The sequence below is a fragment of the Eriocheir sinensis genome, chromosome 49 (genome assembly GCF_024679095.1).
Source record: "Eriocheir sinensis breed Jianghai 21 chromosome 49, ASM2467909v1, whole genome shotgun sequence".
NCBI lineage: Eukaryota > Metazoa > Arthropoda > Malacostraca > Decapoda > Varunidae > Eriocheir > Eriocheir sinensis.
Window position 1 is genome coordinate 5,230,603 of NC_066557.1, and position 18,426 is coordinate 5,249,028.

General features: G+C 41.3%; 3 protein-coding genes across 54 annotated transcripts in view; 2 read left to right on the plus strand and 1 right to left on the minus strand.

The window, feature by feature from the left end:
• The first annotated feature begins 226 nt into the window (after positions 1–226).
• Positions 227–8,583, plus strand: LOC126981742 (uncharacterized). Of its 3 annotated transcripts, none has more exons than XM_050833262.1 (7): positions 227–270; positions 5,479–5,593; positions 6,115–6,454; positions 6,832–7,005; positions 7,333–7,549; positions 7,724–7,821; positions 8,101–8,583. In XM_050833262.1, the coding sequence occupies exons 1-7, from the start codon at positions 259–261 to the stop codon at positions 8,285–8,287; spliced, it is 1,143 nt and encodes a 380-aa protein (XP_050689219.1). In that variant the 5' UTR covers positions 227–258; the 3' UTR covers positions 8,288–8,583. The 3 variants fall into 3 exon arrangements, with proteins under 3 accessions (XP_050689219.1, XP_050689221.1, XP_050689220.1); XM_050833264.1 differs by having other exon boundaries at positions 7,724–7,787; positions 8,101–8,272; XM_050833263.1 differs by lacking the exon at positions 227–270 and having other exon boundaries at positions 5,429–5,593.
• Positions 8,584–9,020: 437 nt separating this feature from the next.
• LOC126981743 (complement component 1 Q subcomponent-binding protein, mitochondrial-like) lies at positions 9,021–14,537 on the minus strand. Its single transcript, XM_050833265.1, has 5 exons — positions 14,176–14,537; positions 12,024–12,171; positions 11,434–11,639; positions 11,228–11,313; positions 9,021–9,986 (listed from the first exon to the last, which is right to left on the minus strand). The coding sequence occupies exons 1-5, from the start codon at positions 14,411–14,413 to the stop codon at positions 9,837–9,839; spliced, it is 828 nt and encodes a 275-aa protein (XP_050689222.1). The 5' UTR covers positions 14,414–14,537; the 3' UTR covers positions 9,021–9,836.
• Positions 14,538–15,435: 898 nt separating this feature from the next.
• The window catches only part of LOC126981738 (drebrin-like protein), a 30,318-nt gene continuing 27,327 nt past the window's right edge, over positions 15,436–18,426 (plus strand). For all 50 annotated transcript variants that reach the window (XM_050833206.1, XM_050833212.1, XM_050833211.1 and 47 more), the window contains exon 1: positions 15,436–15,596. In XM_050833206.1, the coding sequence (XP_050689163.1) occupies positions 15,514–15,596 (83 nt within the window). In that variant the 5' untranslated portion in view covers positions 15,436–15,513. The remainder of the gene's footprint in view (positions 15,597–18,426) is intronic.

The following is an 18,426-nucleotide window of genomic DNA, read 5'->3' on the forward strand; positions in this document are numbered from 1 at the left end:
CTAGTTGATATTAAGTTGAAGGAAGTGACGGTCGAGCTTATTTTTGAAGGAGTCAATCGTGTTACACTGGACCACTGATGGTGGGAGAGAGAGAGAGAGAGAGAGAGAGAGAGAGAGAGAGAGAGAGAGAGAGAGAGAGAGAGAGAGAGAGAGAGAGAGAGAGAGAGAGAGAGAGGAAAAAACTCAGAGTAATACGAGGAAAAAGCACGAGAAAATTATAATGCAGTATTGCTAGCGCTGTGAAAGGGGGTGGTGGTGATGTTGGCGAAGGTAGCTAACAGCAGAAGTAGTGATAGTATTAGTCTTAGTAGAAGTAGTAGTAGCAGTAGGCGGTGGCTGGACAGATAGCAAGACGGCCCCGCGTTCAGGAGGACGCGAGTTCATTCCCCGACCGGTGCCGCCAAGCTGGGATTTTTCAGCCGCCGCCGAGTGGCTTAAAACTACCCACATGCTGTCCAGAAGACCATCTATCAACCCGGACTCTAGATTCTAGGATTAAAGATAAGCTCCGGGAGGGCAGCATGAGCCAATGCAAGATGGCACCACTATAAACACTCGCCTGCGCCAGAACGGGCTGGGCCGACCATCAGGACCCACCGGGAAGAAGCCTTGGACCGACCATCAGGATCCACCGGGATAAGCCTACCGGCGCAATAGGCCAAGACGTAAAAAAAAAAAAAAAAAAAGTAGTAGTAGTAGTTGCAGTAGTAGTAGTAGTAGTAGTAGTAGGGGAAGGTGGGGCAAAACGGCACCCTTAAGGTTTCGCTCCACATTTTGCAGCAATTTTGTACTATATTCAGAGATAGTTGTTTTTTTTGCAATCTTTATTCATCATTAAACAAAACAAACTCTCTGTAGAAGAACTACTTTGGATCGTTTACTCATGAGAATAATAAAAAAAAAAAAAAAATAGCCACTATAGGTGGACCATTTTGTACAATGGGTGGGGCAAAACGGACCTCACACATGGGGTCAAAATGGCCCTCATATGGAAATGCTTGGTAACATGCCAAAACATACGTTTTGATAGATAATCACACAAGAAAGAGTACTTAACATAAAACTAAAATAATCTAGTTCTTATATTCCATTAGAAAATAATTGCTCTTAGGCTCAGTAGCATGAACAACAATAAATCCTCATAAACCACTCACAAATGAATAGTGATATTACCTTCCTGAACATAAAATTCTTATTCCATTACAAAAATAAATGATTTGTGGCTCAGTAGCATGAACACCAATAGGCTAAACTCTCATGAAACTGCTCACAAGTGAAAGTGAAATTACCTTTTTGAACATAAAAGTTCTTCATGCATTACAAAAATAATTGTTCTTTAATTGGCTCAGTAGCATGAACAACAGGAACTCACAAATGAAAAGTGACATTACCTTCCTGAACATAAAATTAATATTCATATAATAGAAATAGAGAACACTTTGTCCTTATCATTGTTCAGTGAAGTTGTGAGTTAGCAGCAAAAAATAATTATTATTAAGTGGGCCGTTTTGCCCCAAGGGCAATGAAAATGTTAACAACAATCTCAGCGGAACAATATGGTGGTGCAGAAAAATGTTTCAGTAGTCAGACTCATTCACAGAGTAACACCAAAGAATCATGCAATAACACATGAAATTATGAGTTACAGTATTTCTACAAACACGATTTGGTAAAGATTCGTATTAGGTCCGTGCCAGTATCTCATAATCTACTTTATGAAACATCAGTATCTCATCATATATCTTTTCTACAAACCTTCAACAGTCATGGAAACGCTTTGAAAATCCAATTCAAGGACTTTTTTTTTACTCTTGAAAATAGGGGATAATGTTTACGGAAACGCGTCGCCTCCTCTGGCGGCGGCCGCGACGACGCTGCAGCCGCCGCAGCCGTAAAATAGCTCGCAGAGGGTTTAGGGTCGGGGAGCATATTTAAACTACTCCAACCGAACTTTACGACCTACTAACGGGGGGGCTGCGCCCCCCTTGACCCCCCCTTCTAACCAGGGGGGGGGCTACGCCCCCCTCCCCCCGACATGTATATGTGACTTATTTCAGCAAGGAGGTATGTCTCGCAACACCGGCTGCACCGTCGCCAGAGGAGGCGACGCGCTTTCGTAAACATTATCCCATATTTTCAAGAGTAAAAAAAAAGTCCTTGAATTGGATTTTCAAAGCGTTTCCATGACTGTTGAAGGTTTGTAGAAAAGATATATGAAGAGATAGTGATGTTTCATAAGGTAGGTAATGAGATACTGGCACGGACCTAAAACGAATCTTAACCCACGATTTTATCAGACCCTTACCAATAGATCAGCTTGTTGTAAAATATTCTGGGATTTTTCACACACAAACAAACGTCGGCGTCCAAACTTGCCCCGACGTTACAGCTGACTAGTGAGCCGAGGAGTATGTCCATATCCTTATCAATAGCTGGCAAAAGCTAAAAACACAGAAAATGGGGTGGTCCATTTTACCCACCTGTGCCATTTTACCCCACCTTCCCCTTGTAGTATTAGGAGTAGTAGTAGACTAGTAGTAGTAGTAGGAGGAGAGAGAGAGAGAGAGAGAGATTTACATAGATTTACATAGAAAATCAGACCACACAGACCCCATGGTCCAGACTTGGTGGTCTGTCCTTAAACCTAAGTGATTTTACATTAATCAGAAGGCTCCAAAACGTTGCATTTCTACTCTAGTTGATATTAAGTTGAAGGAAGTGACGGTCGAGCTTATTTTTGAAGGAGTCAATCGTGTTACACTGGACCACTGATGATGGGAGCTTATTCCATTCTCGCACTACAACGTTGGTGAAGAAAAATTTGGTGCAGTCTGAATTTACTTGTCTACATCTGAGTTTTACGCCATTGTTCCTCGTGCGCAAAGTGTCATCGATCATAAACAATGTTGATCTGTCTACATTCGTGAAACCATTAAGTATTTTAAAACATTCGATCAGTTTTCCTCGGAGGCGACGTTTCTCAAGAGAGAACATGTTAAGGGTAGAAAGCCTTTCTTCGTAGGATTTGTTGCGCAAGGAAGGGATAATTTTCGTTGCCCGACGCTGAACACCTTCTAATTTAGCAATATCCTTTGCATGGTGAGGAGACCAAAACTGTACCGCATATTCCAAGTGGGGTCTGACTAAACTGTTGTAGAGCGGGAGTATTACATCTTTATTCTTAAATAAAAAGTTTCTTTAATGAAGCCCAACATTCTGTTCGCTTTATTTGCTGCATCGATGCATTGCTGTGAGAATTTGAGGTTTGACGCGATTTTGACCCCCAAGTCCTTGACGCATTGAACGCTTTTGAGTTTAACGCCGCGCATTTCGTAATCAAACTTTTTATTCCTCGTTCCAACTTGAAGGACCTGGCACTTGTCTACGTTAAAGGGCATCTCCCATCTATCCGACCAAGTTGAAATTTTGTGCAAATCCTCTTGGAGGCTTTGCCTGTCTTCGTCAGTGAGAACCGAGTTACCAATCTTTGTGTCGTCTGCAAATTTACTAATGCGGTTATTGAGTCCAACATCCACGTCGTTGATGTAAATAATGAAGAGCACTGGGCCAAGAACCGAGCCCTGAGGGACGCCACTAGTGACAGGCGCCCACTCTGAGTTAAATCCGTCAATCACTACTCTTTGTTGTCTGTTGCTCAACCAATTCGCGATCCATTGGTTTACCTGACCGTCAATACCTATTTGTTTTAATTTGTAAAGTAATTTATGATGCGGGACTTTATCAAACGCTTTCTGAAATCAAGATAGACTACGTCCAGTGATTTGGTTACGTCATAAACAGTGAAGAGGTCGTTATAAAAGGTTAATAGATTTGATAGGCAGGATCTTTTGTTTCGGAAGCCATGTTGTGAGTCCCCAATTAATGAGTGGCTTTCAAGGTAACTCACAATTTTGTCTCTAATTATGCCCTCAAGTAGCTTACCTACAACCGAAGTTAGACTAATGGGCCTGTAATTACCTGGTACTTTTTTGTCTCCTTTCTTAAAAATCGGTGTCACGTTAGCCTTTTTCCAATCTGAAGGGACAATGCCTTGTCGCAAGGACATATTGAATACGGTTGTGAGGGAGGAGAGTATTTCGCTCTTTGTTTCTTTCAGCAGAGTTGGATATACTTTATCAGGTCCAGGACTTTTATTTGTTTTAAGTGATTTGAGGGCTTTAAGGACTTCATCGGGTTTTATTTCAAAGTTAGACAATGCATGGTCAGGATTTACATTAGTACTGGTGTTGGTGGTGTTTGGAGGACTGTTATTATTAAACACCGAGGAAAAGTAATTATTTAATAGGTTTGCAACGTGTTGGCTGTCAGTCACTAGTGCACCGTCGCTGTTTATTAAAGGTCCAATTCCACTTCTGATCGCCTTTCTGTTGTTTATGTAACTGAAGAAGGATTTCGGATTATTTTACAGTTGGCTGCAATATTTTCTTCATATCTACGCTTTGCCTGATGCACTAATCTTTTACTCGTCGCCTTGCATCATTGTAAAGTCTAATGTTTTCGGGCGTGCTTTGGTCTTTCTTTAACCTGTAAGACAATTTTCTCTCCTTGACTGAGTGTTTAATTTCGCTATTAAACCAAGGTGGACTTTATTAGTGTTAATTCGCTTCGCACAAGGGGACAAATGTGTCCTGCTGAGTGAGTAAGTGATTTTAAAGTTTAGCCAGGCGTCCTCTGCATTGCCGTCATCTGATAGTTGCATATCTATTAGTTTTCGTCGGATTTCTACGAAGTTGGCTCTTTTGAAATTGGGCACCTTAACTTTATTTTCAGTCACCGATGTTTGAGCTCTAATGTCAACGCGCACTAGTTTATGATCGCAGGAACCGAGGTGTTCTCCTACCGTGACATTACTGACTAGGTTATCTTGGGTCGCTATAACAAGGTCAAGTATGTTATTTTGTCGAGTTGGTTCAGAAACCATTTGGCTTAGATAATTTTCCTCTAGAAATTCGATCATTCTATGGGACTCACCTTCTGTACCCGACAGTGTCGCCCAGTCGATATGGGGGAGGTTAAAGTCTCCTAGTATCAGTGAGTCGCTGTTATTAAGTGACTGCCTTAAGACGCTGTACATTTCAAGATCGCCATCAAGTGATTGCCCCGGAGGCCTGTAAGTGACAGATATATTTAAATTGACTTTTGCAATGTTTACTCGCACGCACAAATGTTCAACGTTACTGTTTCTTGGTGTTTTGTCAGTAGGTTGCAAGTAGCTTTTGACAAAAAGGGCGACACCACCCCCTCTACGGTTTACACGATCATTGTTGAAGAATCTGTAGCCATCTATGTTGTATTCGGAACTTAAATCAATATTAGTGGTGTCGATAAATGTTTCGGTTATAGCAATTACGTCAAAGTTTTCTGTCAGAGCAAGACATCGCAGTTCATCAAATTTGTTTCTTAGGCTAGAGAGAGAGAGAGAGAGAGAGAGAGAGAGAGAGAGATTTTTCCTTCCAGATGCATCAACAGGGCCTTCTGAAACAAAGAGGAAGAAATGTTTTGCTCCTCCTCCTCCTCTTCCAAGTCCTCTTCCTCCACTCCCTCCTCCTCTTCAGGTCAACTCATGAGGCAGGTAAGATTTACATATTTTCTTTATTATAATTTTGTTAATTAATGTCTTATATAATATTTCTTTAAATGTTACCTTAGGTCCTTCTCCTCTTCGATCTGTCTTCTTCTGGTTTATTTCTCCTCCTCCTTCTTCACTGTCATTTTTGTTGTTGTTGTTCTTGAATCTAGTAATCCACACCTCCTGCAGTAGTTAAGTGTGAAAATTGTCTTGTTGAAAAAGTTACATTCGCATTTACTTTGTTGGAACAGGAGTGAATTAAATGCCCTTGTCCATATGTTTTTGAATTGTTTGGCAGGTCACTGATGGGCCTCACAAACAGACTAAATACACCTTTAAAGCAGGCAGCCACATTATAAGCAAATAGCCTTTTTGGTGACTAGTGTTCCATGTTCCCTCCCTCTCCCTTACTCAGTCCTTTTAATCCCCCCCCCTCATTTTCCTTATTCCCTTTTTTCTAATCTACCCAAACCAATACCTCTTCCTCATTTCCTCTCTTTTGTAATACAGTTTGTTCATTTCAGCCAAGCAAATATACCCTCTACAATACCTCCACATTCCTCCTCCTCCCTTCGTCTACAGTCAAAGAGGAGGAGGAGGAGGAATAATAGTAGGAAGACAGAACAACAAGCTACCTGAAGAAATGAATCAAGAATGGACCCGTGAAAGTCATACCAACCAATCACTTATTTCGTCAATAGAGGGGAAAGAGAAGGAGGGAGGAGGAGGAAAGGGAGGAGGAGTGGAAGAGTTGAAGGAAATACTGGAGGAACTTCTACACCTGCTCTCCACACCTACATACACCTGTCGGAAGTTAATTGCAATGGGAGGATTCACCTGTAATCACAAAGCAGATGGGGAGAAGTAAGTTACAGCAGTGGTAGTTATAGTAATAGTAGTAGTAGTAGTGGTGGGGGTGGTGGAGACAGCTGATGGTGAAGGTGTTGTTAGTAGCAGAAGCAGTAGTTATAGTAGTAGTGTATTAGAAGCAGCAATAGTAGTGGTCTTCGGAATAGTAGCAGCAATGGTGGTGGCGTAAATAGCAGAAGCAGCAGTGCATGATAGTGATAATAATAAGAATAAAAATAATCAATATCAAAATAACAATACAGCAAAAACAACAACATTAATAGAAATAATAGTAATAATAATGATAATAATAATAATAAGCAGCAGAAGAAGAAAAAGAAGAATCAGTAAAAATCATACAAGAAATAATGATACACCTTCCTCCCCCACAGGTATGTGTGCCATGACCCCGGTGTGTTCAGGCAGGGTGAGTACTGCCTGGTGTACTCGTTGGGCGCCGGCCACGACTTCTCCTTCGACGGCAGCATAGCCCGGCACGGCTGCGAGGTGTTCACCTTCGATGGCGACTCCGACCACATGAAGTACCCAACACAGATAGGGAGAGGGTGTGTACATGTGTGTATGTGTGTGTGTGTGTGAAAAGGATGAACAGTAGGGAGTAGAGAGTATTGTCATGAGTAGGAGAGACTCATAGCCCATTTAACCCCATAAGGGAAAATAAGGATGCTAAATGAAATGAAGATGAAAAAGACAAAGAAAAAGAAGTGTGTGCATGTGTGTGTGTGTGTATGGTCATTGAAGATCGAAAGAAATGTGAAACTGAGAAAAAATAGCATATAAAAACAGGCTTGATATATAGTCAGATACCTTACAGTAATAGTAGTAATAATAAATATAGTTGTATAGTATTAATAATAATAATAACTCAACAGGATGTGGTTCTACAAGGTAAGAATTGGACCTGACTTTTTAAAGCAACTCCTGCATTATGTCTCCCCCTCCTCTTCCTCCTCCTCGCCCCAGCTCCTCACCTACTGGCCCCTACCTGCTGTCATGAGCAGGTTGGGGCACCACAACAACCACCTCCACTACCTGAAGATCGACATTGAAGGGCATGAGTGGAAGGTGTTGGAAGAATCACTGTTTAAGGTTAGTGGTAGTAGTAGTAGAAGTGGTCGTAGTAGTAGTAGTAGGAGTGGTTGTTGATGTTACAGTAGTAGAAATAGGAGTTGCAGTAATGGCTGTAGAAGTAGTAGGAAAAGAAAAATATGCAGAAAAATTAAAATAAGAAATAGTATTAAAATTTATCTTTCTCTCTCTCAGACCAGCATCTTGGAGCACACACAACAGCTGGGTCTTGAGGTTCACTTGGACGAACTTAAGACAGGTAACAAGACCCTAATTGCCAGGAAATATCTCAGGTGTGTGTTTGCAGGTGTGTGAGAAACATGCTGTAATAATTTTTTTCTATATTCTCTCTCTCTTCTGGGAAACATCTCAGGTGTGTGAGAAACATGCTGTAATACTTTTTTTCTATATTCTCTCTCTCTTTCTTCTGGGAAATATCTCGGGTGTGTGAGAAACATGCTGTAATAATTTTTTCTATATTCTCTCTCTCTCTCTCTCCTCTGGGAAATATCTCGGGTGTGTGAAAAACATGTGCACTGTAATAACTCTTCTCTGTATTCTCTCTCTCTCAGGGTGCTCCGAGGGCTTGATCAGCGTGGTTTCCGGTTAGCCCACTGGGAGCCCAACTTCAGGGGGTCAGAGGTCATTACCATTGCCGGCCTGACCTTCCACCTCTTCTCGGAAACTCTTTGGGTCAACACAAAATTTAAACCCAAACGAAACCTGCCCAATAAAGTTGATCCACCTCCGTTTTTATGAGTCTGCATGTCTGTGTTATTTGTTTATTTTTAGTGTGTGTGTGTGTGTGTGTGTGTGTGTGTGTGAGGAAGATTGAAGGGATGAGAGTACATTAAGAGGTGGATTTTTGGTGGTTACAAAGAATGGGAGGAACAGAGGAAAAAGTGAAGGTGCAATTAACCCGAATGACCAGAGAAGACATGCAAATGGAATTAATCCCTGGTTCTAGGGCGGCAACGAAAGATGTGTGTGCGTGTATATGTGTTTATTAAAGTAGGTTGTTAAGCATTGCAGTAAAAATAAATGTTACCTCTACACATTTTTCTCTCAATGATAATAATGATAATATTTTCTTATTATTGCCTCTGACAAGGAAGTTATCTTTTTGTTTGTCTGCCTCTTTGTTAGCAGGATTACACAAAAGCTACCAGCCCAATTGACAGCAGACCAGCATTGCTTCCAGTGGGTGACAAAGGAGATGGGAAGGTGTTGGTGAGCAGAACTGGCACTGTGGGAGTTTTGTCTTTGGTAGTAGTTGCCAAAAAATCTTACTATCCATTCCTTATATTGAGTAATAAAAATAGTATTAATTGCTATGTTAAGTAACCATTTGTAGTAGTAAAAATAGTAATATAAGTAGGAATAAGTAGAGTACTAATGGTAGTATTGTGTAAAGTGGTGGTAGTAGTTGTAGTAGCAGCATAGTAGTATTATCAGAGGAGCAAACACAATGAAAGGTTATCAGACTATCAGCTCCTTTTCAACGGTTTATTAAGAAATACAAATGGCCCAATGAAGGCTCTGTACAGTATCGAATTATATTCATGTTCATTATTACGTCCACCTAGGTGCACGGTGAACATACTGATGCGCCACCCAACTCACAAAAAAATATATTCACAAGTATAAAAACTTAACCAATACTCACACCAAATTAGGAGGAAAATATGAGGCGACGTTTTAACTCCATCACCTCCTTTTCTTTTTACACTTTTTTTTTCTTTCCCTTTTCCATCACAAAAATTCAGAATGTGTATCAGTATCAGTGATTTGTGTTGTGTGTAAGTGTGTTTGTGTGTTTCTGGGAGAACACTATGCAAATCATTCTCACACACACAGACACACATACACACTCAGGTAATCAAATGGACACTAATGGCCGTGTGGATATTCTTTTTACATCTACACATATCTTTAACACAGCCAGATAAAATGTCCACACATGTACAGCTGAATGTGTCTTTGTATGTATGGAGGATGACAAAAAGCACATACACACACACAAACATAATGCCCTATATTCTTGTGTGTATGTTTATGTGTGCATACAAGGAGATATGCACACACAGAAATAGAAACAAATCAGCACACACACATATTTGACAATCTATATTCATGTGTGTGAGTGTATGTGTGTGTGTGTGAATGATAGAAGAAGCACACACGCACACACCATATCTATAGTATTCACGCATAGGTACATAAATTCCTTTCCATGTGTGTCTGTACATGATGAACATTAACAAATACACATGTACACACGCATATACGCACAATTATGGACACACGTCTACTTGCGCTTGACGAAATCCTGCACGCCCTGGAGCAGGTTGACGTAGAGGGAGTGTTCGTAGTCGGAGCAGAGCGTGCTGAGCTGCTCGGCAAACTCGTTGGTCACGCCGCGCTCCTCCAGCATGTTCATGAGGAGGTCATACATCATCTGCCGGGGAAGAAGCATGTTTGTAGTTGTAGTTAAAGGAAGAGGATTGGGTTGGGGGTGGAGAGGAGGAGTTGGGTGTTTATATCTGCTGCTGTTGTGGTATTTAGCATTCAGTCTCATATTGTGGTGTTTATAATTAGGTACATATTGTGTTTCTGGTATTTATGCTTGTCTTACATCACGTGATTAAAGTGCTTAAACTTCAGATAAATTCAGGATTTTTTATGCTTTTCTCTTATTGGCTTTGTGTCTCATAGCCTATGATTCTATTATTCATAATTCCTGTCTGTGCTGACCTAATTTTTAAATCTAAATCTCCATTATAGTCTTCCATCCATAGAATCAACTTTTTTCTTTCATTCATAGTCTCTAAAGGCATCTAATTATTGGCTTGTGGTGTTACTAAAATGCTTAGCCTTAAATTAGATCAGATAAACAAGCCATTCACTCCTTAACCCTTAGATTACGGCGATCGTATATATAAGTGCACTACCACACGCCCCACCCGTACGGGGATCATACATATAATCATCACACTCTACGCTCCCTACGTTTCAAATATACCACCAGTTCTTGACTCAGATGAATGGTGGAGGCATCTGGCATCCGTACACACTCTCATTCATCTCCAGCGCGCAGCCTACCGAAGGCCACAGATCATTTTCCACTTTTGTTCGGAATACATCTGTCATGTCTCGTGACGCGTCAAGCAGTTCCTCTGCTCCGGGCGGAAGTAGAGCACGGGCGAATTAAAGTGACAGTGACTTTGATGACTGCTATGGTAGTGACATTGACAGAGGAGAGAGAGAGAGAGAGAGAGAGAGAGAGAGAGAGAGATAGTGTGTGTGTGTGTGGGGTGCTTCCACGCGTCACATCACGGCCACGAGAAAATGTGCAATATTTTCGGCTGTCATCACTTTTTTATTATTATTAGGAGAGAAGTTTTATTACACCGCCATATATACTAGATGAATATACAATTATTAGGAAGAAGAAAGACACCATTTCCACCTCTTTTAAATGCCTAAATTTTCCCCGTGCACAGCATCCAGAGATATATATCGCCACCCGTACTCTAAGGGTTAATTACATATGTCTTGGGTGTCAGGGTTACAGCATTTGTATTTGTCTGACTCTACCTATTGTAATGGTTCATATCATGTAACAAGAACCAATATTACAACTAACTACTACAACCAGCATCACTACCATCCCTACAGTTACCAGACACACAGCCTTACCCCATCGAGAATGTCGCCGGAGACACAGTAGGTCGCCTCATTCCACTCGCCCTCATAAACTGTAAGTTCGTTGATGCCAAACACATCTGTTGGAGTGAAAGAATGTTATAGGAGGCATTGCAAGCTTGACATTAATCCATAAAGATTCAAAGAGGAAAGAACATACACACATTTCCTAACTTATCTCTACCTAACCACACACCCACCTTCCCCAGCCTCCTCGCCACCCCCCTGCAGGTCGCCGGGGGCTGTGTAGGAGCAGGTGAAGGATAGTGTCTTGGCCCCGATGGCGACATCCACCTCAAAGCTGGGCCGACTCTTCAGGACACCCTCAGTCTGCTCGGCATTCATCTCAGCGACCTGGCCATCATCAGTGTCAACGGTGTGGTTAACATTGAGGGTGAGGGTGATTCTGTAAAGGGTAGACAGTGGTGGTGAGTGTAGAGGGGAGGAAGAGGTGAGCAGCTGTGTCATACCTACTTTTGCTTGTGTTGTGGGGCAGATTTTACAAGAATTGTGGAACTAGTTAGCCAACTTTTACATACACTGTCAGGTTCAAGCACAATGAACAAATTTTGTAGGCACAGTGTAAATGAAAACCAGAAGACGAGTGACTGCACAGACATCCCTGAAGCTGTGCAAGATGAACATTTCTGTCTCTGATGTAATAATTCAGCACACACACACAGGCTGGGCACAGCAACCCTGGCCTGGCTTTCCATAAGTTTGAGACAGTGGTTGAGCATGCACACACAAGAATGGAGGCCAAACCCAAAGTATCAGCTTCAACACTCACTTCTCATCGTGGAAGGTGCGGGAGAGGGTCAGCTCTGCCTGTGAGGCCTTGACGGTAAAGTCCCCGAGATGTGATGGAAGGTTGGGCTGAACAGTCTTCTTCTCTGCCACGATCTCCTCCTGAAGGAACTCCACCAACTCCCTGTCACCTGCCAGAGGGAGGAGAAACGTGGAGTGAACGGAAAAAGTACAGGAATGGAGGGATGCGGCAGAAAGTGGAAGAATAAAACGAAAAATACATAACAGGAAGAAGAGAATTGTGGAAACTGAAGAAATTGGGGTTCAAGGAGGACAGAATCTCCAACCAGCCCATCCTGCTGAGTGAGGTTCTTTCAGGTTGTGCTTACCAGCATAACTTACCAGAAAAATTTTAACCCTTAAACGGGAACGTGACTCCATGTGGAGTCATGACTTCCTGGTTTTGAAAAGCGCTATTTTTTTCACTCGCGCCTTGCTACAAAGCTTCTGTGGGAGAGTCGATCGTCAGTGTGTCATTAGACCTTGAGGGAAACAGATGTGCTCCACGCTGGAGTTGCTCCTTCTATCTTAAGAGCTGGACCCACTTGTGTAATTTTTTAGGGGAACGAGGGGGACAACATTGTTTATAAGCCTGTATATGTGATATACAGGGCCTTAGTACCTATACCTCATGCTAAATATGTTCTGTGGGACTTGATAAGAGTTCTCTGGGAAAGCAACATAGGTTTTTGTTCATGCACCAACTTGCCATGGAAATGGCAAAACCATGTGCTATGAAGAGGCTGGATAATCCTAACCTCAGCAGGACACTGGTGACAACTATCAAAAGCTGCTTCAACATTGTTGAAATTCAAGTCCAGCAGCCTACACCACCATCAGGCAAGAAAAGGTGCCACATTTGCCCTTGGAAGACTGCAAGCAAATGTAGAACAGTTTGCGCAAGGTGCAACAAGGTAACCTGTCAGCGACACTATGAGATCTACTGCACAGACTGCCAAGATATGTAAATAAATGTTTGTATATTCATGGAAAATATATTTTGTATTTTGATCATAGGAAATTTTGCTGGTATGCATATTCTGTTTATTTACTTGCTTATTTACAAAAAAAAAAAAAAAAAAAAAAAAATAGATATTATCCTTTTCAGTTATTTCTAATGGTATATTCAAGGAATGTTATTATCATAAATTACTGTGTGTGTATGCATTTTGTGTTTATTTATTTATTTACATGTTTATTTATAAAACCACATGCAAGAATTGTTCATTTTCATTTGGTCAGAGCACCACATTTGGATTGCAGGATAGACTTTTTACACCATTTACTTGAAAGAGCAACCATTTTAGTTAGAGAATATTAAATTTTCTTACTTTTCTTTTCGAAGGATTCTTGTTTATACATTATATGGCAAAGTCACTATTTTTTTCAATAATTTTTTTGTAAATCATGAAAATTAAATATGATCATTAATTTCCTTGTTTTTACTTTAATTGTCCTACAAGATGTTTTCTTTTTCAATTCTGATGCAGTGTAACTCAATAAAGATGATCCATATATTTTTTTTTAAATATTTTTGCAGTGGGTCCAAATGGAGTCACGGCTCCACTAATGTGAGTCAATTTGGGCGCTACCGTTTAAGGGTTAAGATGAATAACTTTTGAAAATTAAGGTCCAAAGAAAGTTAGCTTAATGGGAGATGGTACGCATTGTAGAGGCCTAGGATGCAGATAAGGTGGAGGTATGTAGCAATTCTCCCTCATTACCAAAGAAATTTATCACGAATAGATGAACTTTCCATGTGCTTCAAGAATTTAGCTACTCCCCTCCTGGCTATTCTACTGAGGCTATTAATCTATCACTGCTAAGGACAGTGGTAGATGGTAAACTATTGTCTCAATTAAGGTAAGCTTTCACCAAATTCCTCTTGCAGTTTCGTAAGCTGTTTTCTGTTGACAATGACTTTCTCATGTTAAACAGCACATGTTAGCCAGAAACGAATACTCTGCCTCTGTAATAGACTGTTTGGGTCTGCTAAATATTATCCCGGAATCGAACAGGCACACGGAGAGAACGGAGGATTCCTGGGTAGACACGCTAACCACTACACCACGGAGGAAGGGTGAGCTGGGTGTGATTCTGTAGTAACATCCCAAGCTTCCCTGTGTGAAGCTTACCTCGCGTGTGGATGCCGTGGATGCCGCAGCCGCAGGAGCACAGCATGGAGGAGGTGGGGCGGGGGAGGGAAGAGGAGGAGGAGGAGGACGAGGACGACGGCCGGAGGAGGGAGGAGGACGAGCCGGCGGAGGAGGAGAGGGCGCCCAGACTCCGGGTTATCGCCACGTTTTGGGGCATTTTAAGGGCTCGCAGACACCCGCCCGACACCCACACGCGGCTCAGGGCACGGCTCAGCATGGTGGATGTCTAGGGAAGGAGCCGACACGAGGGAAACACAAAAAATATAACGGATGAACACAAGAACACGTGCCCGGCCTGGCCCAGTGATCCTCTTCGCTGCAGACGACGCGCCGCCCCGCCGTGGGACTTATTTTTTCCCCCTCGTGCCACAGAACATCCTTTTAAATGTCTTAATAGTAAATAGGAAAATACATTGTCTATTTTAAGCACAGTTTTTTAGTTTAAACACGATGCCTTAAAGCAAAATGTTCATTCATCACAACAAAGAAAACGGATGATTTGCACGGAGACAATAGAAATATATGTATCTCTTATATTTTGTGTTTTTACCTGTTTTTTTTCTTACTCATTCTTATTTACTTGCAGATCTAAATGTCGTTATGACTATGTTTGACAACCGAGATATACTAAACTATGAAAAACAAAATAAAAGCCATTGTAGTTTTTGGGTTATGCTCCGTTCACGTTAACTAGGCAGACAAGACCCTCCCCTTCCAACTGTAGCTACCATTGGCCAGTCCTTAAATGCGGTAGGCCACGCCCCTCTCCAACTCAAGCTTAGGATTGGCAGATGCTGGGGAAGATAAATAGTAGGCTACCTAGCTATACCTACTGGTGGTTGCTAGGCGGGGCTTATTTGCCAGGTTAACGTGAATGGGGTTGGCATTATCAGCACGGAAATTACTGTTACTCCAAACAACGAAGTAGGAGTATGTGGGAATACTATACCGGTAAATAAAAACAGGGTATTCATTTCATGGGGAAAAATGGAAAAAAAGAGAGAAAAGAATAATGCAAATGCCTGCTTTATTAGTGTATGTTTTCAACTTTGCAACGTTAAAATTTCAATAATGTTCCCTATTCACATATTGCGTTTATTTTTTGTCTGCATCCAACGATTATATGTCCGTGATAACTGTAAGAAAACTGAGAGCATGTGGGAACACTAATAAAAACTGGGTATTACTTTCATGTGGGGTGAAAAAAATGGAGAGAGAAAAAATAAAAATAAATGCATACGCCCGCGGTAGCTCAGTTGTCGCTTAGTAGGTGATGCGGTAGGGTGTGCATCGCCGCGTTCCGCCTCCCCTCCAGCCATGAGCATAGACCTAGACACACACCGGGACGCGATCCTCCGAGCCTTCCACGACGTAGTGAGCGACAGGACGCCCGAGGACTGGTGAGCAAGGATAGGCGAGGATGGGAAGGATAGGGCAGGGGCGGGTGGCGGGTGTCCTTATACGAGGGTTTGTTTGGGTAATGTTTTTTTCTTCTTGTTTTCTTCCTTCGTCTCGTTTGTCTTCTTCGTTTTCCTTCGTTGTATTCCTTCGTCTCGTTTTTTTCTTCGTCTCGTCTTTCTTACACATGTTTTTTTCTTCCTTCGTCTCGTTTGTCTTTTCGCTTTTCTTCGTTTTTTTCTCGTTTTTCTTCGTCTCGTCTTTTTTCTTATACGTGGGTTTGTTTGGGTTGTTTTATTTTTCTTCTTTTTTTTTCTTCCTTTGTCTCGTCGTGTGTGTGTGTGTGTGTGTGTGTGTCGGAGAAAGTCATTAGAGAGAGAGAGAGAGAGAGAGAGAGAGAGAGAGAGAGAGAGAGAGAGAGCATATCATTATCATATATTACGGCCGTCTGTGTGTGTGTATTTACCGTACGACAACAGCTGAGAGAGAGAGAGAGAGAGAGAGAGAGAGAGAGAGAGAGAGAGAGAGAGAGAGAGAGAGTCAATTCATCTCATCAATCAATTTCTGAAGGAGACACTTGAGAGAAAGAGAGGAGAGAAAAAAAAAGTTTCTCCTCACCTGAGTGGAGAGAAACCTGCTACTCCTCCAGCAGGTGTTCACTTTACCTCCATCTCTCCACCTGTCAGAGAGGAGGAGGAGGAGGAGGAGAAAAAGTAAGAAGTCAATTAAAATGAATGAGGAGGAGAAAGAATAAGAAGAAAATGATTTATGCTTCAAGTGAAAATCAAAGGAAGAGGAACAAGTAGTGGTAGTAGTGGTAGCAGTAGTAGTAGTGGTAGTAATAGTAGTAGTGGTGGTAGTAGTAGTAGGTAATAATGATAAGAAGAAGAAATATACTTAAAATCAGAGAGAAATAAGACAAATAAGGAAGAACAAGAAAGGAATCAAGTCTAAAATAAGAGTATGATGAGGAAGAAGATAAGGAAGAGGAGAAGGGGAGGGGAGGGGAGATGCCATATCAAGATAAAGAAAGAAGGCAAAGGAGGAAAGGACACAAACTTGAATACATACACAGATACATATTAAAAATACATACACATATTACTATTACTATAACTACTCTAGGTTAAATAATACTCATTAGTCAAGTTCATTTTAGTGGTTAGGGAGTCACTTTTAAACAGTTGTCTAGTTAGTTTCTATATTTATTAACAGGTTCACTCACAATTTATCGATAAGTTCACTCATTGATTTATTTGTTTGCTTATTCATTTGGTGGGTTATTTAGCACTCACAGGTGGTTCTAGTAAAAGTGGTGCCAGGTGTTAAGTTCCCTGTCATGCTCTCAAATTACCTACCGTGACTGACACACACAAACACACACACACACACACACACACACACAATCACATAGCAACTATATGACTCTATTTATATATTCATTCATTTGAGATTAAAAAGCATAGATATAAAAAAAAGTCAGATTCAGCGTCCTGTGTAGAACTATTGACACGGATAATCTTAAATCCAGAGAAGGGTTTAAGCAAGGAGCAGTTACGAATTTGAGGAAGAGTTAGGTGAATATTAAGGTTGTTGAGGCAGGACACACACATACACACACACACACACACACACACACACACACACACACAGTAGTCTTTGTACAGTAATTACTCACTTCCTGTACTCAAAACAATAGATACCTCCTCCATCTTTTCCTCCTTGTCCTCATAACAAGAATTGCATCCTGTTTCTTCGTCATTTCATGAAACGTTTTAGATGCTGCAACGTTTCTTATTGTCGATACTCCTTTACATTTTTGTGTGTATTTTATTTTGTGTTTGTCAGTGGCAGTACCTCTGTGTGTGTGTGTGTGTGTATTTACCTAATTGTAATCTACCAGGCCCGAGCTAAGCTCTCATAGTCCTGTTTCCATATCTACATTTATCCAGCCTTTCCTTCATTTGTTAGACACTTCGCCTCCCGCAAGCTGTTCCATGTGTTAATACTTCTATGTGGAAACTATACTTTTTAAGTCACTCAAAGAGGTTCCTTTAATAAGTTTCTTCCTATGTCCTATCAGCCCCTGCATTCTCGCACTTAAGAAGAGATCATCTCAATCCACCTCATCAAACTTATTTACCAACTTATACGGCGTGATCAGATCTCCTCACTCCCGTCTTTGTTCCAGTGTTGTCAAGTCCATCTTGTGTGTGTGTGTGTGTGTGTGTGTGTGCTGTTTTCATATCACATTTATTATACATAACTTTAGTCATCATTATTTTTGGTTTGGACTATCTCCTACTTGAAGTCATTCCGGATGTCAATATATCTGTGTGAAAACCTTTTTCTTCTTGATATCTCTCAGGCATCTAGTTCTCCTCAATGTATCGCTGTAAACTCTTGCTCTTGTTTCTTCAGTGCCTCGTACAAACCGGTCATCCCTCTCAGTCATGTCCATATCCTCCATCATCCTGTACACTGTGATCAGATCTCTTTCTCTCCTCTCCTCCAAGGTTAGCAAATCTAATCTTCCCAATCTTTCTTCATTTATCCGATTTCTTAACCCGGTAGCAGTGACGGGCCAAATTTGTGGCTTTACCGTGTAGCAGCAATGGGCCAAACTTGTGCCATGATATAAACCCCCCAAAATAGATGATACATAATCTGATCACAAATGCTTTGATATGTATTATGAAATGGTTTGTGTGAGGGGTGATTTTTTTCTCATTTTTCTCGCTTAGAGGGACCATTATGAAACATGGTCCACGCTGCTACCGGGTTAAGCTTGGCACCATTTTTTTGTTGTTGCCATCTATATCCTTTTAATGT